At 40.1% G+C, this 23,736-nt stretch overlaps 1 protein-coding gene across 3 annotated transcripts in view; it reads right to left on the reverse strand.

Annotated features, from left to right (window-relative positions):
• Positions 1-1,152: 1,152 nt before the first annotated feature.
• LOC131958983 (leucine zipper putative tumor suppressor 2 homolog) overlaps positions 1,153-23,736 on the reverse strand; it is a 46,688-nt gene continuing 24,104 nt past the window's right edge. Inside the window, exons 1-6 of one of the 3 annotated variants that reach the window (XM_059324059.1) lie at positions 18,771-18,891; positions 8,010-8,552; positions 6,971-7,564; positions 6,394-6,516; positions 5,790-5,936; positions 1,153-4,060 (exon numbers count right to left, since the gene is read on the reverse strand). In XM_059324059.1, coding sequence (XP_059180042.1) covers positions 3,353-4,060; positions 5,790-5,936; positions 6,394-6,516; positions 6,971-7,564; positions 8,010-8,525 — 2,088 coding nt within the window. In that variant the 5' untranslated portion in view covers positions 8,526-8,552; positions 18,771-18,891 and the 3' untranslated portion in view covers positions 1,153-3,352. Of the gene's footprint in view, positions 4,061-5,789; positions 5,937-6,393; positions 6,517-6,970; positions 7,565-8,009; positions 8,553-17,375; positions 17,408-18,770; positions 18,892-23,736 lie in introns of those variants that run through there. The other 2 variants (XM_059324060.1, XM_059324058.1) reach the window with 2 other exon arrangements.

Consider the following 23,736-nt stretch of genomic DNA (forward strand, 5'->3'; position numbering starts at 1 on the left):
ACATCTTTTAAAGTTTGTCTTTTTTAATTAAAAACATAGGTTTGTTCAAGAAATGTACAGCATGAAAATATACATTTAATGTCTTCATACAAATATTGTGGGTTATAAAATTATATTGAGGAACCAGAACAAACATCCACAGACATTATTATTATTATCATACAGGCGTCATATGTGTAGGAGCAAAATATAATGTGCGACATTGCTTTGGTCTATTCACAGTGGCTATGTTTTTATTTGTTGAGACAGACAGACATCTCTGGAAGAAAACGCTGTGATTCTTCAGGGTTATTTACAGAGGAGAGGGAGGATTCAATCAGCAGGAGGAGAGGAACAAAAATATGTCGTACAGGGGAGTTAATGCACATGAAACAGATCTTAAAGGTTGGTGAAAAAACAGTCGTGTCATGGCTGAAATAGTTTCACTTTACACCAAAACACCAACCATCCAGTGCACAAGCTCCCGTCTGTGATGTAACAATCACCCACACAGTGTAAGCTAAATTTACCACCACTTGTTTTAATTTTATGTGAATTTAAAACAGCAGGAATGGGCCATTCCAGGAACATTACAGATTGTCACTTTTTAGTGGTTACTATTCCTTCAATATCTATTAATAAAATGTTATTCTTAGCTCCTGAAGACTCACAACTCCCAGCTGACAGTGGGGTACAACCTGGGCAGTCAGCCATTCACGCTCATATTCACACCTAAGGGCAATTTAGTCAACAATTAACAACTTTTCTGCATGTCTCTGGACTGTTGCATGAGTGGAAAAAGGCTCAACAGGCAGTGCATCATATAAAAACTTGATTCTGTCAGGTTACCTCATTGGAAACCATCAATTTATCTCTAACACTGCAGCTTCATGTGTTGCACCCAAATCATGATATACAGTATATACAGTCATTGAAAAAAATATTAGACCACCATTTTTCTTCAATGTCTTGTTCATTTTAATGCCTGGTGCAACTACATGAGCATTTGTTTGGACAAATGTAATAATAACAACAAAATAGCTGATAAGAGTTGACATTTCCATGGTTTTCTTGATTATGATTTTGGTTATAATCAAGAAAACCAAGGAAAATGTCTAGATATCAACTCTTAAATTAAACTCCCATGAGCTATTTTTGTTATCATTATATTTGTCCAAAAAATGTACCTTTAATTGTACCAGACATTAAAATGAACAATGGCCTTATTTTTTTTTCCATGACTCTATGTACAGGTGCATCTCAATAAATTAGAATATCATAGAAAGTTTATTTATGCCAGTAATTCAATTCAAAAAGTTGAAATAACACGTTATATAGATCCATTACACACAGAATGAAGCATTTCATGTCTTAATTTATTAATTTAATTTATTAATTTCTTCTAATTATAATGATTATGGCTTACATTTAATGAAGACCTAAAATTTAGTGTCTCAAAAATGTTTGAATATTACAAAAGACCAATTTTAAAAAGTATGTTCAATATGTAAATGTTGTCCTCTGAAAAGTATGTCCATCTATATGCACTCAATACTTGGTTTGAACTACTGGAAATGGACTTTTCCATCATTTTCTAATTTATTGAGATGTACCTGTATATCATAGTTCATACTGTGGTACTTCTACATTACAGAAAAGGCATTTCTCCAATCTTCTGCCTTGTCTGAAAGGTGCAGGAGAAACCAAACATGTGCACTCGATTGTGTTATATATGGTCATATTTAATCCAGATGTTACTGTGTGACTGTACAGATGTTTATGATATAATTTCTACCATTTAGGGTAAAATGTCCAGAAAATGGGAGGAGAATTGAAGGACTTTGTTGCCCTCAAACTGCACTTAATATGATAAAAACATCAAATTTGTGTTATCGATTGTTGGAAAATTGTATATTTTTTTCTGCTTTTGTTTGACAGAAGTAGAACATATTTTAGAAACATTTACCGTTGGTGATGAGTGCTACCACCGTCTTTATCGCCTCCGTCTGATTCATTCACTCTTATCATGACGCACTATCATACACACAACAAGCTCCAGATATACTAACTGTACTAATGACAGCTGACTGCTAACACAGAGTGGGCATGCAGCGTTAAACCCAGCGTGGAAGGTGGAGTCAGGAGGAGGAGAGTGAAAGGTTAGGGGAAACTTACTCACACACACAAAAAAAAAACCTCCCACAAATGCCTGTAAGTGGGAAAAGATGTCTGAGACATTAACTGAGAGGCGGAGGACTGAGGTGGCCTACTAACGACTAATAGAGGTTATTGGCTTTTAAGTGGGACTCCTTGGAGAACAGACCAGTGAGGCAGAACTAAAGTGTGGCTGGTTTTACACTGCAGATGTTTCTGTGATACCAACCTGTACGGACACCCTGAGAGGAAAGTTAGGAAGAAGACTCTGATGATCTATTTTCTCTGTTTGATCCAAATTCTTTTCTATCCTCTTTAATCCAGAGAGCCCCTGCTGGCAGAGGCTGCACGAAAAAAAAATATTTTTCGTTTATTTATAGAAGATATTAATGTTATACTTTGTTGAAAACGTGTGGTCTTTGGCTCTCAGAAGCCCTAAACCAAGTGTAGGTTGTCCAAATCTGTTTTTCATTAGGAGGAACTTTAAAAAGGTGTTTTTGTTTTTGTTAAGGTTTGCCAGGATAATCTTTAAAGAAACTACAAGAAACTTTTAACTGATTATGAACAAAAAGCAGTTTAATATTGATGCCTCAAACAAGACCATCTGTAAGAAGATTGGCTATTTCTAAGTAGGTATTCTTAATAACTAGTGTCAGACCCTGCAGCAGTAAAATTAGAGGTTTTCTAAATGGAGTCTGGTGCTGATGGAAAAACTTGCTTTTGCCACCAGGGGCCACCAAAATAAACATGAAATCAAAGTTTCTTGTAGATGCTTTAAGTAGTTTTGTTTCGCAGATGGAAAGAATGTTTTAGTAATTTTTTTACGGTCATTTTTCCAAATGTTTCTTGTTGTTCTGCCACAAGAACTAGCCCATGTTCTAAAAAACACAAAACTACAGGTGAGTTTTAATTTCTCCAAGTGCTCTTAATGTCATATTGAAAAAGTATTCCTTATGACATTATATTGGCAAAACTTATTTCCATACGGATACATTTTTGGATTAAAAATGATAAAGATTATCCTGGAAAAACCTATTTTTCACCTGTGAGTCACAAACTCAGGAGAGAAAACACTTTAGTTCAGACTTAGAAAATAGAGGATTTTCTTTCTCATTTTCCTCTCAGAGCTCCATAAACGTGTTTGTGATGCGGTGTGAAGGGGTGAAGATAAAACGTGTAGCGGACATAGTGCAAATCAAAAGATGGAAAGACATGAGGGTCAAATCTCCGTCGCAGCGATCTCGTCGAAGTTGATCTCGTTGCCGCTGCCCTCGTCCTCTTCCCGGCTCTCCAGTTCGTGGCTGAGCTCCTGCAGCAGCTGCTCCAGCTCCCGGTTCCTGCGGTACATCTGCACATAGTTCTGCTGCAGCTGCTTCTGGTAGCGGATCACTTTGTCCTTCTCCTCCTGCCATATCCGCCGCTCCTCCTCGAAGCCTCCCGTCTGCTGCTCGGCCCGCTGGCGCTCGAAGGCCAGCTCGGACCTCATCCTGTCCATCTGCGTCTTCATGTTCTGCAGAGCCTCCGTGCTGCTCTGCCGCTGCGCCTTCGCCTCGTCGCTCTCATACGCCAGCAGGTGCTCCTCCGCCTCCTGGAACACCTGACACTGTCTGTTCCCCGGGCCCTGACTGGCCAGAGCATCTCGGAGGTGAGCCATCTCGGCCTCCAGGCGTCCCACCTTCTCTCTGAGCAGCTCCGCTTCGCTCTTGCGGCGCTGAAGCTCGTTCTCGCACACCTCTAGCTCCAGGGTTCGTGTGCGGGTGGTGCCGTTGGCCTCCTGCAGCAGGACCTGGGTGTTTGTCAGCTCGCCGCGAGCCTCTCGGAGCTGACCCCGCAGCGAGACGATCTCTCCCACACGCTGGGCTAACTCCCCCTGGACCTCCTTCAGCTGCTGCTTCAACAGCGAGATTTCCCCCGACTTCTGACAGACCTGAGGGGAGAGGACAAACAGATCAGCTTCACAGGCTCAGCGACAAAAAGAAGAAACAATATTTTCATTATTCTTTAATCTACAATTATTTTTTATGACTTGTTTGGTCCATAAAATGACATGTCATGCAGTTTTCCAAAGCAAATTGCTATCATAGAAGACCTGGAAAAAACAGAAAAACAGTCTTTTTTTGGCTGCATAAATATTAAACTTTAGCTGGTTTATCAGTCAAATTGACATAAAGTTAAACGGTTTGTATAAATGAATTAATGTGTTGTTGATTGACTGATTAATCAGCTAATAGTTGTATATATATAAAAACACACTAAGAAGGTTCCTGCACACGTTGTATAAAATGAGAAATGTTGTGCAGTTTTTTCAGGACAAATGCTTCACTTTCTCCAGCTGACATTTAAAAACAGAAAGAAATTCAACTTACATTCATAGAAGACCTTAAGAAAACCAGAAAACCAGGCATTTTTTGCTGCATAAATGTTCAACTTTAGCTGATTTATCAGTCAAATCGACATAAAGTTAAATTATTTTCATAACTGAATTAATTTTATGCTGATTGACTGATTAATCAGTAATAGTTTTATATATAAAAACACACTAAGAAGGTTCCTGCACACATTGTAACTTGCAAGACATATTTATTGCAACTTTTTGGGTACCATAGAATAAATAATAGTAAAAAAATGAATTATCCTTTAATCTACAATATTTTTTTATGACTTGTTTGGTCCATAAATTATAATTTTTTTCAGGACAAATGTTTTATTCGCTCCTGCTTACATTTAAAGACAGAAAGAAATTCAACTTAATATCATAGAAGCCTTAGAAAATGAAAAACTGGCATTTTTTGCTGCATAAATGTTCAACTTTAGCTGCTTAATCAGTCAAATCGACATAAAGTTAAATTATTTTTTATAACTGAATGACAATTAATTTGATGTTGATCAACTGATTATATAAAATCACACTCAGAAGGTTCCTGCACATGTCGTAACTTGCAAGACATATTTATTGCAATGCTTTGGCTTTTGGTAAGTCTGCATGTGTTTCTGTGCGAGTCTGTAACAACAGCTGAGTCATTAAAGAGGCTTCATATATCCTCCCCTCATGAAAAATGATCAGTTAATCAGTCTCAGGGAACAATTACAGACGGTCTGAGATCTTTAGTCTTCTAGAAATGATTCCTTGTGGTACAATTAATTCACTCAAGCAGCAGAGAAGATCAATCGTGTTATTGATCCGTGTCTGGAGCTCATGAGGACACAGAGACGGCCTGTTCCATCGGCCTGCATGACTGATAACTGATGCTTTGCATGTAGTTTAAAGTTTCTTCTGCTTTTTCCAGGAACAAACCCTGAATTAACTGAATAGTGTTGCAGTTATTGCTGTGATCAGGGCTCCAAAAACTTAATGGCTATATGAATGAATGAGAGAACAATAATCTTCATGTTTAAGTTAATTTCTTTCAAGTAGGAAAATGAAAATATCTGGAGAATAAATTATGAAGAAGCTGCTAGATTGATGCTCTAAAATACAAATGGTGGTACAATATGTGCAGGTTTTAAAGCAATATACTGAGTTTAGAGAGAGGTTGGAGATGATAAAATCAATGACTATGGAATTGTGATGAACTTTAACTTAACAGCCCAACCATTTCTTTTTATGCACTCAATAAAACGAGTCAGTTTCAGAGATCTCCTGCTGTGCCGCTCACCTCCCACTTGCTCTCCTCCAGTCGAGGCCCCAGCTGGATCTTCTCGTGCTCATAGGAGGTGCAGCGCTCCTCCAGCTGCTCCCGCTCCTTCAGGAGCTGAGCGAAGTCCTCCTGCAGCTTCTTCTTCTCCTGCTGCAGCTGATAAACCTGCAGCCACAAACACAGACGGTATCAGTAACGGAGCTGAAAATGGCCAAATTTCAATCCGGTATTATTCTAGATGTTACTGATGTTTCAAACGACAGCAACACTCAAATATAGCTTCATCTTGCTTTAAAGTTAACTTTTTTTCTAGCAGTTAATGTATTTTACAGATTAAATACAGCATTTCTACTCAGGTTTTGGGCTGTATTCCCCACGACATGTCTTCTTTCAGAATAGTGGAAAGAAAACATCCAAACCAAACATTTGGGTGTATATTTTCCTATATTTGATCCATTTGCATTTGCAGATTTTTCCTAAATTTGACTTGACACTTTTTAAATATGACTTTGGCATCTGGTATGTGCTTATGTTTGTTTCTGTACTTGTAGGAATTAGGCAATACTATCAGTTTGTAGTTTAGATCCCGATAGAGCGTTTTTTTTTTGTCAGAGCTTCTGACCTGCAGCTGAAGCACCTGCTGAGCACGCTGGGCCTTCTGTGAGGCGACCTGCATCCTGGTGGCGCAGCCCTGCCGCAGCTCCTCCAGCTCCAGCTCGAAGCGCTTCTGCTTCTCCTCATAAACCTGCAACCGAAGACAGAACAACAGACCCATCAGGATTTACAGTACAAAACAAGAAATCCTGTCGAATGTCCATCAAAGTCTTAAAATGTCTTGTTTTGTCAGTCCAAACCCAAAGATATTTGCTGAGAAAAGCGGCCTTCTGATTCATTTTGCACAGTCATATTGGTGCAGAATTGGTGCACAGTCCTCATTAAAAGGTCTTTTTTCAGTCCGGCTCAAAAATTCACAATATCTGCTAGAAGTTTTGTTATTAAGGGAATTCTTCCCCTCTAAAATCTCAATCAAAAGTCTCAAAAATCAATCGGTCCAGCACTAAATTGCAGTGTCAAATTCCCTACAGAGCTTGATGTAAATTTAAAAGTAAGACATAAACTTTAAAAATTACATTAGCAAAGATTTAGCGGCAACAAAAACTTGATAACCATGTGAGGTGAAGTCTTTTCTATCTGCCAACCTGACAAATTGCAGCTTCATTCTCATCCAGATTGTCTCGGAGCTGCTGCAGCTCCAGCTCTCTCTCCCTCAGTTTGTCCTCCAGGTCCCTCACCACGCCCTCGTAACCCTCCACGGGGCCCGGGGAGCGCCCGCTGGACCCGCAGTCCGACAGAGGCTGTCCTCGGCCGCTAATGGAGCCGGAGCACGTGCTCTTACTGGAGGACGAGCGCCCGCTGTCCGAGTTTGAGTGTCCGTGTCCGCTGACGGGCGGGGCGTTCTTCATGGGCTCCAGGTGGCCCGCGGCGGTCTCTCCTGATGCCAGACTGTAGCCGCCCGCGCTGTATGCCGGCAGGCTGGAGAGGGAGTTGCGTCCGGAGTCGGTCAGTTGGCTGCCGCCCCCACCGCCGCTGTTACGGATCCTGCTAGTATACGAGCTGCTTTTCTCAGAGCAAGAGGGCGACGCCTCTACGTGGGTGGGGCTCAGCAGGTTCAGGTTGTTTTGGCTTTCTGATGCGTTGGCACAGTGGCGAGGGGAGAGGTACTGCATGGAGGTACGGCTCTTGGGAATGACAGGTTTGAAGGCAGTGGGCCGCAGCACTGTTTTCTCCATGTTCTAGAGAAGGAACACAAAAAGAGAAGAGTGATGAAGCAAAAAGTTAGAAACTACATCAGGGCTGGGCGGTATATTGGTATTACAAGTTATACCGATATATTTGAGACAACACCGCCATATCGATATATAATATCTGTTGATGTTGCCTTAAATTATGACCACTATTTGTTTTCTCCTCTTTGCACACTATCAAGAGCTAGTTCCTAAGAAAAAAAAACAATGGTTCTGTAATTTGGAGGCATTTTGGATTTCAGATAAAGCATCTTAATCTGATAAAATTGCTTCAAAAGGTGGAAGGTTTAGAATTTTATAAAGTCTTAAAATGAAACAAGTTGATGATGATTATTTATTTGTAGGGCAGATATCAGTTACAAGTGATCAGAAACATACACCTTGTGAATTTGCCCTTAAGATTTTATCCTGAACTTCTTCATCAAAGACTCACCTTCTCCAGTTTTCCTGACTCCGGGATCAGTTTTGGAGGAGGTCCCCCCATATTCCCATTCATCCCAGATCCTTTAATCTCGTCTATGTCACCTCCTGGGCTGGCATGTGTCACATGATTATCATTCCAGTCACCTATATAGTCCTCATTGAGATATGTGTAGTTCCCGTTCCCGCTCTCCTTCTCTGGAGCCCTGCTGGACGTCAGGGAGCTCTGTTTCTTCAGTGGCGGGAGGCTCTGCAGTAACAAGGAGTCCAGGGGCGACTCGGAGGGCATGCAGGGGGCGCCCGGGGTGGGCCGTCGGACCCTGGCACCCAGCTCAACGACGGACCGGGGGTCCTGGTAGGGGCCGGGGCGGGAGGCGATGAGGCTGCTGACAGAACCCATAGGATCCAGAGTGGAGGGCGGGGCGGGGATGGGCGGGGAGGAGCCGGAGGCGTGTCTCCTGCGGGGTCCTCCGCTGAGGCCGGGGTTGTGGGGCTCAGCAGATATGGGCAGAGCCTGAACCATCGCCATGGTGGCAGCGCAGAGGGGTCACTCGGTCTGAGGGGCAAACACAAGAGGAGGATGTTTTAATACAGGTATAGTATACTCAAATACAGGTTGTTTTATCAGCGATGTTTTCATGTTTTAGTAATCTCAAGACACGTCCAAGTCAATAAGAAGTCTAAACTCCTTAAGACTAGTAATGACAAGTCTAAAGTCTAAAGTCAAGACTCCAAATCAAATGTTTTTTTAACAGAAATTACGCAGGCATCACACACATTGTTCATACAACAAGCCAACAAGCCTCTTTTTTTGCAGAAGGAATAAGGGGAGAAAAAGAAAAGAAACAAAATAATAATATATATATATATATATATATATATATTATTAGAACAGCTGTCTGCTGTAATGAGGACTGGCCTATTTATAGTATTTAGAGCTATTTCAGGTCTGAAAAATATTACTAAAAGTTTCTGTGGTGTAAGTTGGAAGAACAGAAAAATTAATTTTAGACATGGAAAATAAGTTATAAGCTATAAGTTGGAATATACATAAAACTAAATTGTAAGTGGGAAGAACAGAAAACTGAGAAAATAAGTTCTAAGATATAAGTTAAGTGAGATCTTTTCTGTTAAATAGGTTGAAATGGCGTTTTGTTCTCACACTTATTAATAAGGTCAGATTCTAGCTGTTCAGTGCATTCAAGGAATTTTTCCACAAAACAACTGCGACAGAGGCAAAACACAGAGCTGATATACAGTAGACTGAAGCGTACAAATGTCCCAGAGGAGCACGGCGGCCCACACACGGAGAACCAGGACAGGTCATTCATGGAGCCCATTCAAGCAGCACAAACAGGGCTTGAGGCGTGAGGCTCGCCAGGCATGAGGCAGCAGAAGAAAAGGCTCTTTTTTCATTTGAGATGTAAAATGGCTCCTAACATGCTGGCATTTCCCCTGACGGCAACAAAGGCTACTGTCTGCACACATCTAATCAGCCTCAGGAACAACTAAAAGTTCATAACTGTGTCTAATAGAAACGCAGAGAAGAGGAGACAGGTTGAACTTGCTGTGATACCGTAGCAGCGGGTGTTTCATAAAGCTGCTGATTAAATCTAACAGCACACAAATATTTATATAGTTGTTAGAAATAACATCAGAATGTAGGAGGTGCAAGCACTTACGGTTTCACTGCCTCACTCTCACAGCACTGCTGGTAAATATTGACACTATTAACAGGCACATACCGTCAGGGATGTCAACAAATTGTCCTGTTGATGGTGAACAGTTGAGTGTTGTGTTGGAGAACAATGGCCAACAGGACGCATGATGATGAGGTCAGGGTGCGCACAGACAACACAGCAAACAGTCGAGCCACTTGTGCTCTGAAACCATCGCGGTGACTCAGAGAATACGAGGATATCCGACTGACGGGTGCGTCCTGTTCTCTGGTTTCAGGCTCGTCTGGCAAGTGCGAAGGATTCAAAGAATGGCAGGACTGCACTTCTCACTACGTCACCAGCAAACGTGCAGTTTGTTCATGAATCCTTGCTTTGTAGAGGTAAAAAATAGGACTTTCCCTCATGTTTCACCTCCTCTGTTACCCTCTTAACCTGTCCATGCTCGCTAATAATGTGAGTGAGTGACAGCAGCAGGCCAGACTCCACCTGCCAGGACGGGGCCATGCCAAGTCATTCACCAACCTGCCAAGTTTACTAAGACTCTACGAGGCTACTACAGTGATTTAACTGTAATTACCACACGTTAATTAGCTCATTCAGTGTCGGGCTGATCCCTGCTTACACTCATAATAACTGACTGAGACAAATCTGGCGCTGCAATATGTTGTTACGATATGTAAACAATGTGAAACTTAAAAAAATGTTCTAGTATAATCTATAAACAAGCATCTGTTAAGACTTTATTTTAGATTGTGGTGCTTTTTAAATGTCATAGAGGTCGTAGAGCTTTAACAAACTTTTAAATGAAAGTCACATAAACATTCTGCAGCAAATTATTATTATCTCTTTTCACTCTCCTGTGGGACTGTTGGCTGGAGATATGACCAGAAATGCTCAATATATTAGGGGTGAGAACACTCGACAAAGCTGTTTTCAAAGCAGTAATTGAGTGGCACCCATTATCTTATTGTATTAAATATATAATGTGTTTTAACTGTAAAGAGTCTTTGAGTACCATGTATAGCGCTCTAGAAATAAAATGTATTATTATTATTATAATGAGAATAAAGCTTTCAATTCTATTCTGTTACTGTTACAATACGAAGCCAATGTTATGGTATCAAGATCCAACATTTCTGGATACTTGCAAGACAAAAATCTACGGTGCATCTCTTTTATTTACGAGGTGTGAATCCCCAGAGGCCCCACCGTACGATTTTATCCCGATACTTGAGTCACGATACAATATTATTGTGATTTAACTGTTTAACTGCATTTTGTGTCCACAAAATTAAATTCAATCAAGAATTGTTTTGTCCAATAAGAGAAAATTCTCTATATTCATCTCACTTCAGTCTTTTTATTTCTCCACAATGAGAGTCAGACCCACAGACTGACCAACAAAGTATTCAGTCTGAACTGCAAAAACAAAAAGCTTCACTGCTCTCAATGTATTGGAATGAAACTTTAAAAAATCTTAATTTTGTAGCATTATTTTGATAACTTCCCGACACGATATCCTGACACAAATGGTGCCTATAGATTCATTAGATCTTCTCGTTTCATACGATACCAGTATCTCCAGTATATTCCTAAAAGTGAGCTACAAAAAACCCCAGCAAAAATACTGACGGCCGTCGGAACACTAAATATTGATACTCGGCGGCCATGAATGGATATAATATTGCCACGCAAAATATTGCGATTTTCCCCTATCTCAACTTTTGTATTTATTATATAATGACAATAAAGCTTTCTATTCAATTCTCTAACTATTGGGGCCAATGTTATGGTATCAAGATTCAGCGTTTCTGCGATACTTGCAAGACAAAAATCTACAATACTCGATATCTGTTTAACTGAAGAAAAGAAATAACCCTTAAAAAGGTGAGAAGCAGAAATTATAGATTTATTAACTGCATTATGGCATCAGTTTTAGATTATTTCACAACTGAGATGAGAATAATGCACAAAAAAGTGCAAAGAATCTTTATGTTGTTGTTTATGTCCTTTTTAACATATTTTCTGCAATCATTCCTGTATAAGACAGCCATAAACTGCCAGAAAACAGATCAGTCCTGGGGTTAAAATGTGTTAAAGAGTGACAGAACAAAGCCTTGTTAAAATGTTTTCAATCTGTCTACATTAAGTTTACAGAAAAGAAGAATCATGAAGAGTGAAATTTAAATTCCTGGCCAATTTCGGACTGTGCACATAATATTAAAAGCAAAAAACCAACCAAGCCAGACTCCTATTTATATGTTTATTTTCAATGTAGGTAGATGTAATGTAAAACTGATATATGGTTGATCAGAAATATAAAAATTATAAATTACAGGTAGATAAGCAACATTTCGAACGACATTTCATTTCAATGTTTTGGGTATTTTTTTCATTTGGTGTGTGTTTTTTCATGCTTTAATGGAGAAACAAAATCAATATTTGGCGTGTGTGTATCGATAACCTATGCCAAAAGGGATACAATATATTCCTGTTTACTTTCCATTGATTCTTTTGTTAATTCAGTAAGTTAAAATGTATCAGTGTGCCATTAAAGATTCTCACTGCATGCATGATTTACTCTCCTGTGCAGGTTTGAAGGAAAGCAACATGTTGTTCAGGAGGCAGAATTATCCCTAACGGTCCTAATGAGCAGATCCTGCAGGATTAATCTTATGTGGTTTCTCTTTGCACCGAGGAAAGCTAATTAGTCCATGACGATATTTATTACATATAATCCTTTCTGAATAGAGCACTGAACACTAACAGCTTGAATTCAGCGATCAGGGAAATGCACATTGTGTCCTCCATACTAGTTTAATGTGCACCAGTATAAAACAAGAAATTATATGTACTAGAGGAAGTTCTTATGGAAATTATACACACATTTCAATTACAATATCCATTAAAGTATAGTGGAAAATGTAAGTGTGCAGAGCAAAAGAGGCTCCATTACTGATAGATTTTTAGAATTATTTTGACATTAAAGGATAAATTATTCATATGTCTGAGCATGTCTTACTAATACATCTGCATCACTTTCAAGTTTATTGTTATAAGAGAGTAAATTCTGCTGAAAGGATATTATATTCATGATATCTTCTTTTGCTTTATTCCCATTTGTTTACATGCAAGTGTTTTTTTTTAAATATTTATTTTATCATTCAGTCTGTTGGAATGAAAGAAATATGGTCACATTATCACTGTGGTTGTTCTGGTTGCAGTTCTTTTAACTTTATAATAGTTTTTTATAGACTGATCTGATTATTAAACTTGAAACTGGCTCTTTCTCTGTGTTTCTGAGCTTATTAAAAGCATTAAAAGTGTTTTCTTTGAGCATAAGAGTTAAAGCCTGGGATTTAAAAGTTATAAGAGTGATCCTAGACAGTGCAATAAGGCATTCAATCCGTCTCTGTGCATGTTTCAACTAGTGCAGCATCCTTTATGTTAATGTGACAGCATTCAATTCAGACTTGTGCCACTGTGACATTTATGGACTTTTAAGTGACCCTTTCTGTTTCAGACCGTCATGTTTTATAGCTGCCAGATTAACATGAAGGGCTGCACGTCTATAAACTCGTACTCTTTGCCCTCAATAACACCTTATTTCACTTCTCATGAGTTTCTAAAGCCATCTCATTTCAGTTTCTTCCCCTCAGATGATTATTTCAGCCTGTTTGTTGCTCTCTAACTCTCTCCAGATACGTGAATAGGCTCTAATCCGTCCGGACTCAAGATGACTGAAACTATGCAGAGGGACTCTACTGAGGGAAGCTGAGGGGTTCAAACAGTTTTTTAAAACCCCCGTCATGATCATGTGGTCCTGGTCTCCCTTTTATTGTCATGGTGACCGGGGCCTCAGACATTAAAAGTGGGGGAGAGAAGGAGGAGGAGGGTCAGAGGGCTGACAGGGAGGCCAGGACCCCCTCCTTAGCATCTTAAAGCTTTCAGTTATTCTATAGCTCTGACGCTCCTCCATACGCTCAGTCTGCTCCAATAGAAGATAAATGCACTTTAACAGCTAATGACTGGTGGACAGAATGGAGATAATAATCCTATAACACGGTGTGAAAATATACTAGTTCCACTATAGATTAATCTGTCTTATTTTTGCAATTTTCGTTTATTTGTTTTGGGCATTTTCACCAATTTATTAGCCAAAGTGAAACATTTAAACAGTCAAAACCCCAAAAGATACGTAATAATCGTGCATGACAACAAAAAGCAGCAAATTCTATCAGTTGAGAAGCTGAAACCAGTCTATGTTTGTCATTTTTTACCAGATAAATGACTCTTGTAGTCAATTTGTCGACTATTTGGAGATTTTGGCTAAGATTTCGTTAATTAATTAGTTATATTGTTATGCTTTTTCCATGCTAAACAACTTATTTCCAAGAAATGCATAAGCACATATCTGGTAAACACAAGATTAGAAGTGGTGCTTTTGCATGATTCATTGTGGAGAAGCTCAGTTTTAAAGATATGTCAATTAAATCAAATAACTTCTTTAGGTCAAGAAAACCTCTTTTTTTCTAGTTTTCTAGTTATGTGCAGGCTTCATATCAAAGTGAAATGGACAATGCAAGATGGAAACTTTGCTCTTTTCTCTCAACTAAAACATAATTGTTGAATGAAAAATCAGATTGATCATTTCAGCTCCAAAATGGTGCAAAAGCAATGCATTTACATCTCATATACAGAGACCAAAAACAACCCTGCACAGCATGTAAACTACATTTTAACAACCCCCATAACGTCTGCAGAGTCAGCTGACTGACGGTGAGCAGACTGTTTTTGTCTGGGAAACCCCTTCACAGTTTTAATGCCCCTCAGTCAGGCAGCAGGCTCAGTCTCTCCTCCAGCTGAAGGAATGTGCTGCCACACTGACTAATGAGAGTTCAGGCTGAACACGGACAGAGTTAGAGCTGGTCAGTGTGAGGATGGAGCCACTGTTTCTCTCATCCTTCATGTGGCCACATGCTTGGGAGAGCAGATTTACAGTTAAATTTCTCCTGCGTCCAGCTTTTTTTGCTCAGCAGCAGCTCTGGGGATCTGCTGTCACACCAAAGCGTCAGGGGTTTTATCCCCCAGCTTTCAGCACTGACACTTTTATAGACAAGAAAAGCAGCATGGAGAGAATCTGCAACTGCTGCAGTTTTAAAAATGTAACTGCTTTGCATAAAACTATATGAGTCACAAAAAACCCTACAAAATAAAAGCCAGCACACATTGCAAGCTACACCCCAGAGTAAATTGTGTTAATTGGTTTGCAGCCCTGTTTGGTTTGTGGTACTGAAAATATGGTTGCCTTTCTCAGTTTATATTTCATATAATTAGGAAACTAAACACTTTAAAGTTCACTCAATATTGAACTTAATAATTACAATGTGACCTCAAAGAATAAAAGCTTTATTATAGTCAGGATAAATAATTATTACAGTGTGCTACCTTGAACTAGTGAACTTGATGTGACAATATATTGTATATTGGTACTACTTCAATTTGGGAATTTGTTTAAATAATGTACATTTATAAATCTATCTATATGTATATATGAGTTAATAGAGATGTGAGAAATGGGTAGGGAAATATACTTTTTTTTCTCCTACCTACTCCTTTTCAGACACTGTTACTCTTGTTTTGTTTGTTATGTTAGGTTATTTTATGTTACAAATAAGTTAATTCATTCTATCAAGAGGTGTATGTTGCACTGTTTTTTGCGGTATGATGCCAGGATACTTAGCCCCCCAAGACTTGAATCAATTTGTACATCTGTTTGTGATGTTAACAGGTTAGAAACTTAATCACTTCAGAGTCAAATACCTTTAATTGTTTCACTATTGTCTCAAAAGCAAGAGCCTAAATAAATGCACTGTACAAAACACTTGCACAGTGTTGTCTGGTTCTGCTACTGACTGTAACAGCAATATTTAATCATAACAAATGCAACAAATATTAACATTGTATTTATGTTGTGGGTGCGTGATTTGCTGTCCCTAAATTTTTATTGTTAAGGCCAAAAAATGGCCCTAAATTTTTATTGTTAAGGCCAAAAAATGGCCAAAAAAAACCAATACCCTAATCTACCTAATCTATGACACAAAGCTCCTCTATGAGGCAGGATGACCCTTATTACCATATTGTGATTTAACTGTTTTAACTGCATTTTGTGTCCACAAAATTAAATTAAATTGTTTTGTCAAATCAGAGAACATTCTCAGTGTATTCATCTGTCTTCAGTCTTTTTATTTCTCCACAATGAGAGTCAAACCCACAGACTGACCAACAAAGTATTCAGTCAAACTGAACTGAACTGATATCAAACCTGTATGGACGACAACAACTGCAGCATTTTATCAAACTTTCACAAACAACAAGCTTCACTGCTCTCAATGTATTTGAATGAAACATAAAAAAGCCAAACTTTGCATCGTTATCTTGACAACTTCACAACACGATATCCTGACGCCGCCATGGCCTGCGGAAGAAACAAAAACAAACCGTCGGAACACAAAATATGGATACTTGGTGGCCATTAATCTATATAGTATCGCCACGCAAAATATTGTGATACTATGCTGTATTGATTTTTTCCTCCATCTCTAGAATATCTACAGTTTCATCGATTTAGAGCCTATAGGACCAAATTTGTTTATCAAATTTGAGCACATTTAGGTTTCTCTTTCAGCTATTGAGTAGTAAAAGTTGCAAATGAAACAATATTTAAGTACTGACCCTATTATTAGAGCTGCTTAGATAATACAGTAACTATCTAAATGTTTTGTTCTTTAAAAACAAAAAGAAGATGAGCTCAACTTTTGGGATGCAGGATATTCTCTGAACCAGTCCCAAAAATGTCCCATTACTCTTCTTGTTTCTGCGATGAAACGAGAGATGTAACAGGGGTGAGAAATCCATATGCTGAGATCAATAGATTGAGACTTCACTCTACAATGTGAAACAGAGTGTGCAGTGTGAGGCCTGAGATCACAGACTGACAGCCGGGTCAGTGTAATCACAGCAGCGTATTTCATTACACATACAGCAGTAAGTCCTGATAAACTCTCATGACATTCATTGGCATGCGGGGCAGCCTCTCCTCTGAGATTGGCAATCAGAGAAGCAAACAGTATAAAAGCCTTTTTATAGAGGCCACATTACAAAGATACAGTATACAGGGTTTACTGGCTCTGCCCTGCAAGCTGCAACGTCACACAAACCTGCTTTCAGGACAAACTGAGAGAGCACCGCTCAAATCCTTCTTTGTTCGCACCACGCCATAAACACACATCGACTCCTCGGAGGTGAGGGGCTAAAAATATTCCCCAGCACCAGGTGAAGTGTTGGGATTGAAGGGGGGGAGAAAAAGCAGAAACTGTGTGTTATATTGGTGTTTATCAGTGGGAGCAACACCAACTCTGACACGAGGAAGACTGGAAGAAACGAAGAGACAGAGTGAAAGAAAGGAGAGGAGAGGAGTCTCAGTTTTCAGCAGGGACCGTCTGCATGAGGGAACAAACAAATGAGTCTGGAGATCCCCTCCTCCACTCTCCATCTCTCCCTGCCCAGACTCCTGAATCCCTCTCTCTCTCTCTCTCTCCCCCCCCTCCTCCCGTCTCCTTATTCTTCCCCTTCTCTCTGCAAACTGGAACATAGAGGGAAAGTGTAACAAAGCTATTTTAGTTTTGTAGACAACCTACCTTTCCACAGGCAGACACCCTGCAGCCCAGGCCGATACCACGGTCACCATGCCAAGAGTTAATGTCCCAATCTAGCGCTGCGACTAACTGTCTATAAACCATTTAGTCTGTGAAGTATCCAAGGTGACATCCTCTAATTTGTTTGGTCCAATCAATGAAAGAGCCGTACAAAAGAGCTGCCAGAAGAACAGGAAGTTTGACATGTTTTCTTGGTTAATCACCCACTAGCTCATGGCTATTAAAATAGTTAATAATAAAACTTGGACGACATACGATAGTTTACAGAATCTGGCAGGGGATTTCTAGATTAAGACAGTAAATTTGGTGATTACGTTTGTGGATCGATTAACCGATTAATAATTAGTTTCAGGGTTCAAAAACCTTCTGTGTTATCTGTCTGTAACTAAGTTTATGCTCCTTTTTTTTGGACAGGGTATATAATCTGTGACTTCCCACGTAAATAAAAGATGAACTACATTACCTTTTTGTGATTATAAAATAATGTGCATGGTTTATAATACACTGAGTAGCTCCTTTGGGCTAACAGAAGAAGAAGAAGAAGAACGGTTAACTCAACAGGCGTTTCTCATGAGGAGCTGTAGGCTCGTTTGATTGTTGCATTGAACGCTGTCAATGATTACACAGCACTGAAAGAGAGCAGAGGCCTCCCATCACACACACACACACACACACACACACACACACACACACACACGCACACACACACACACGCACGCACACGCACGCACACACGTCTGGATTAAAGTTATCTGCAGCTTGTCCATTTTCTTCCTTCTGGAACTACCAATTATTGTCATTATCAATTAATTAAATTTCTTTAATGGATTAATTATTTAGTCTATGAAATATAAATAAAATATTTCACAATTCCTTCAAACACTGGGCCATTTTGGGAGAATTTTAGTCTCAAATAGGGCTGCAACCCACGATTACTTTCATTACTGATTAATCTACCGACGATTTGTGTGATTAATTGATCATTTGGTGCATAAATTGTCAGAAAATAGGAAATTTGTCAATCAAAAACCCAGTTTAATATGAAATAAGACAGAGAGGAGCAAGAAATGTCCATATATGGTGGTTATTTGCCTCTTGATTGACAAATACAGCTCTAGTTTTAAAATTATTCAATTTACAAGAACAACAAAGTTCTCACATTTGAGGATGGAGACTGAAGTGTTGTACATTTTCTGACAATCAACTCATTGCAGCTCTAATTACTTGCAGTTAGAAGTTATCTTACACATCTTTATGAAGGAAATAAGTGACTGTATATGTCAAACAGTGAATGAACACTCCTGTCACCTTGACTGCCACAGTAATAAAGTAATCCACTTCCCTTTATCCAACATTCCTCCCCTCAGAGTTTCTTACCCCAGTTCGCTCCCGGCATATCTGCTCTGGTGTCTGCCTGCCCGGCTCCTTCTTATCATCCAGCCTCAGCTCCTTCCGTCGGCTCAAACATTCACTATGCTGCTGTTCTCCTGGATGTTTGGCTCCGTTTCTGGCCAACCCTCCTTAGGAAAAACTTCTCTAAACCCCCCCACGGCTCATTCTCAAGCCAAATGCCGCCAATGTGAATGGGAGCTCAGTCCCCTCCCCTTCCTCTCTCTAAGATCCCCCTCCTCCTGATACACCTCCTCTCTGCCTGCTCCTCTCTTCCTCTACCATTTCCTTTGACCTAAGAAACTACACTCTGCAAAGTCCTCCACTGCTTTTGTCAGGCAGTGAAAAAGAAAATAAAGGAGAAAGAAACGGAGAGCCAGGGAAAGGCGAGCTGTCAGTTAAAGACCATTCTGCTCTCCCCCTGCCTATTTAAAGTAGAAAAGGAACGGAGAAAGCGGAACTGCACGAAGATATCATCTCTCTTTTAAAAAGTCTGCATTTGCCACAGATGCGCTTTTTGGATTTCAGCCTTTTCATCTGTCAAAATTGAGTCTTCATTTAAAGACAAAAACTGATTGAGAGGGAAAGGGGGAGAAAAAAAGCTGGAAACTTGTGGGAACTAGAGGAAGTTTAACGATGCAAACGTCTCTTTATGAATCGCCATCAAACACCGAAACAGGTCCTGCTTTTCATCTGTCAATCTGAGCTAAAAACACAGACAGGCACACATCAGAAGCTCTGCTAATTACCGAGCAGATTCTTAATTAAAGAAGCCGTCACTCTGAATCACAGAGGTTACCCCGTCAGTGATCAGAACTTCTTTAAAAGCAAAGACAAGAGTTTTACATTTCAAGAGGCAGAACTGGATGCATCACACAGGTATATAAAGTATATAAAGTGTGTCTTAGTCAGTGTTGACTAGGGCCAAAACACAATTTGTTCAAAAGAAATCTGTTGTAGTTCACAAAGCTCTCTAAAAGCCGGTCAGGTAGTTGCTCTTGTCCTGCAGCTTTTCGGTGGGTCACTCTCTCCGTTCTCTCGCCTTATTTTCCTCAAGTTTCTTCACCTCCATCATAATGTCCGTAGAGGCGTCTGAACCCGGTTCCATTGCCAGCAAAACAATGCTGTCCAACACAAAATGCATCAAATATCTTTTCTAAATTCTGTGAAACGTGTCCACAGCCTCGGCTTCTGCACCAACAGTTTACATTGAATACCTCGACACAGGTTTGTTGTTTGAAACCTTCTTACAGCTGGGATAAATGTTTTGACTGGTCTCCCTTCAAAAAACAACAATATAGGGCGTTTGTACAGGCAGCAAAACTAGAGTCATATTTACGCTTTAAACGTTTAAACGGTGGACTTTCACCGAGAGAATGGGGTTTGTGTCTGGTGTGAAAGTAAAAGTAAAAAACTTTTTACGCAACTTCCGTTTTTTACGTAACTACTGTGGCTCACGTCACCCTCGTAACTACTTCACATTCGGCATTTACGTACATTTATTTACTGTTTAAACTGTCTTTTAGAACACCTAACCGGGAAGGGCTTTGCCCTTAACCTAGATCAGTGGTTTTGTGGCCTAAATTCATCGAAACTGCAACTTTTTTTATAACCATGAACCGTACAATCTGCTATACAGTGAGCCGCAAACTGCTCATATGTACAGACAAACGTATTTTTCTATTCTGTCGTTTTAAGTTGAAGATCTTGTTGTGTAAGCACCACAATGACATATTATCAGCTTATTAAGTTGCCATTTCCAACATGTTTGCAAACAATTGCCCATTAAACGCTCAGTAGACATGAAGCAACTTTAGTCATGTTTCAGGGTTACATGAAGAATATAAGGCCAGATTTTGCTCTTCTTTAAGCTTTGTTTTGGTCTCCACTAAAGGAAATAGTTGGCTCTTTAGTTTCTAAACCTTGCTGCATACAGTGGAAGAAGATTTTCACTGAAAACAGCTGGCTGGCTGAAATCTTCTTGGAAATGAGGTTTTTCAGCAGTCAGAACAAAACGAAGTTGGTAAAGTTGCAGTTTAAAAACTCAAAACAAAGCACTGTAAAATGCTCTAAAACATTCCCATTACAGGTCATTTGATTCATTATTGATATCTTCAATGTGCATCTTTAAGAATTGGCCCATTCCTGATAGCTATAATGGGATATCAATGTTTTATTCTGAATATGAAACATCTTTGACAGGATATTTAGGGTTTCAAACATCCCGAGAGTAGATCGGATCAGCTTCCAAAATAGTATTTCCTTGTAACAGCGGCAGCATTCAGCCTCAGCCTTGACCTGTAATCTACCATCTGGCCAAAATGAATTAAAAAGAGAGAGAAACAACAGGATGAGATGGTGCAGTCAGAGCTCAGCTGCTCAGCTCCGAGATGAAGCGAGGGGTAAAGTAGGGTATGAGAAGTAGGCTATGCCCTGCCACAGCCTCACACACACACACAAACACAGATCTGTCCCTCTCCCTTTCTCTTCTCGACTCCCTCTCTCTCCCTCCTCCTGCAACTGGGTCACACTTGTAGGTACAAAGTTTGTCCTTGAAGCAGCGGGACACCGGAGAGAGAGTTCAAGGTCATTCTTGGTCACGTCTCAACAGGAGGTGTGCAGAACACTGAATATGCCACAAGTGAAGTCCTGTGGCGCTGCAGCCAAAGCAACAGAAACCACTGAGTCCAAGATTGGACGAACAAACACCATCAATCAGCCGCCCCAAGGCCACCAGCGCCGGGATAAAGAGGCAGGCTGCAAATCACCCCTGTGAATGCCACCATTAACACTGCCTCTTTATAGGCTAGGAGGGGGGCAGCTGACATGACTCAGCCACTTTTGAGGGAATTGATTTACAGGCAGAAGATGCAAAATATAAAAGACTCTGTGGCTTCCTCTTCTATCTGCAGGATATCCAGGGAAAAACCAGGGAAAATTACAACACATGATTCCAGCGTGGCTTCGCAGTAATGCTGGATACATGTGTCTGGTGGTTTCTGGTTTATCCTCATAAGTCATGTGAAGGTTTATTGTCCTACAAAAATAGACAAAACGTTTAGGAGAACCATCTAAAGGGCCAATTTCTGGTGAACATTGAAAGTGGCTCCTTCCAGGGGCGCATTAATCAATGGGCTAACATGGGCTACAGCCCCAGGGCCTCCACCATGGGGGGGCCTCTAAAAATTGAGAATAATTATGTAGGCTAATAAACACTCGACTGTAACGCACATGACGCTGCAATACAGTGACATCTGGTGGTAAAAGTGATGGGGATGGTATATACAGTACAGGCCAAAAGTTTGGACACACCTTCTCATTCAATGCATTTTCCTTTATTTTCATGACTATTTACATTGTAGATTCTCACTGAATGCATCAAAACTATGAATGAACACATATGGAATTATGTACTTAACAAAAAAGTGTGAAATAACTGAAAACATGTCTTGTATTTTAGATTCCTCAAAGTAGCCACCCTTTGCTTACTAGAATATAAGACATGTTTTCAGTTATTTCACACTTTTTTGTTAAGTACATAATTCCACATGTGTTCATTAATAGTTTTGATGAATTTACAGTGTCATTAGTCATGAAAATAAAGGAAACGCATTGAATGAGAAGGTGTGTCCAAACTTTTGGCCTGTACTGTGTATATATATATATATATATATATATATATATATATATATATGTATATATATACACATCAAATAAGAACGCCACCACCAGTGAAGGTATAATTGATTTATACATATTTAACAATCTACAGGTGAAATTTCATTTATGTACATGGAGATTTACATGTCTAATTACAATACGAAAGTAACTCTGATGAGAGAAAGCAGTAAGAGCGCTCGGGCGACACTCAGGCGACGATCTTAAAAGTACATCTGTATTTTTATTGGAATGTATTTTATTGTGACGGTCCGTGTGTGTTGATGACGATGTTTGATAACGGTGTTATTTATTTGGCATACCCAGAAACATCCAATTTCCCCCGAAAAACTCAGCAGCCACCATTGTTTTACAGTGAGGAGATCCAAGTGTCCGATTTGGGGTGCAGTTAGCGCACGGCTAATTCATTGGCGTTAGCGTCCTTCTGCCGACTCTGGTAAACCCGAGTCTAATGTACACGGTTAAAACTATATACAGTTCAAAAGATGACCTTGTATCAAGTTTTTATAGGCAAAATATAGTGTGCCAACCACTTAGGGATGGGGGGCCTCATAAAGTTCTGTAGCCCAGGGGCCTCCAGTAATGTTAATGCACCCCTGTCTTTATCTATAGCCCAGCAGGTGGTCATCCATCATAAGCCGAGCCTCCGTCTCTCTGTGGCCCGTCAGCCTGCTTCCTTCTATATTTTCATAACAACGCCTCGCGTCTGGGACCGGGAACCGACAGAAAGCTAGGCCATCCATCACTGTCTGCGCTGCCTCTGCGTGGGGACATCACTCCCTCTGGACGCTGCAGCTAAAACCGGCCTCGGGCAGCCGGCCCTTTGGACCGTTTACTTCCAGAGTAATCCACCACGGCACAAAGCAATCCAGCAACACCTCCGAAATAAAACGAGGTTTTAGCGCCTTGGCAGGGGGTGGCTCATCAGTTTCAAACACAAATGAAAACAAGGGAGAGGGAGAGCTTTGTAGATTGGAATAACTACTCCTAGTAAGTCCTGTCATAAATCCACAGAAATGGGATGGCTGTATTGAGTTGGCAGCGACCCGACTTAGCCACACTCTGATTTACTGTATAATGTGCCAAAGAGATTAGGGTTACGCCTCCAGCTCTGGAATTACAGCAAAACCCTATCCATGATTAAGATCTGTTGCTAACTCCCACGCAGCAGGAATGTGCTAACATCCACACACACATGGTGGGATGCACGCTGCCTCGGTGTGTGTGCAGCCGACTCTGAACATCAATAAAGTCTCAAGCAGAAACACTCAGGTGT

The sequence above is a fragment of the Centropristis striata genome, chromosome 21 (genome assembly GCF_030273125.1).
Source record: "Centropristis striata isolate RG_2023a ecotype Rhode Island chromosome 21, C.striata_1.0, whole genome shotgun sequence".
Lineage (NCBI taxonomy): Eukaryota > Metazoa > Chordata > Actinopteri > Perciformes > Serranidae > Centropristis > Centropristis striata.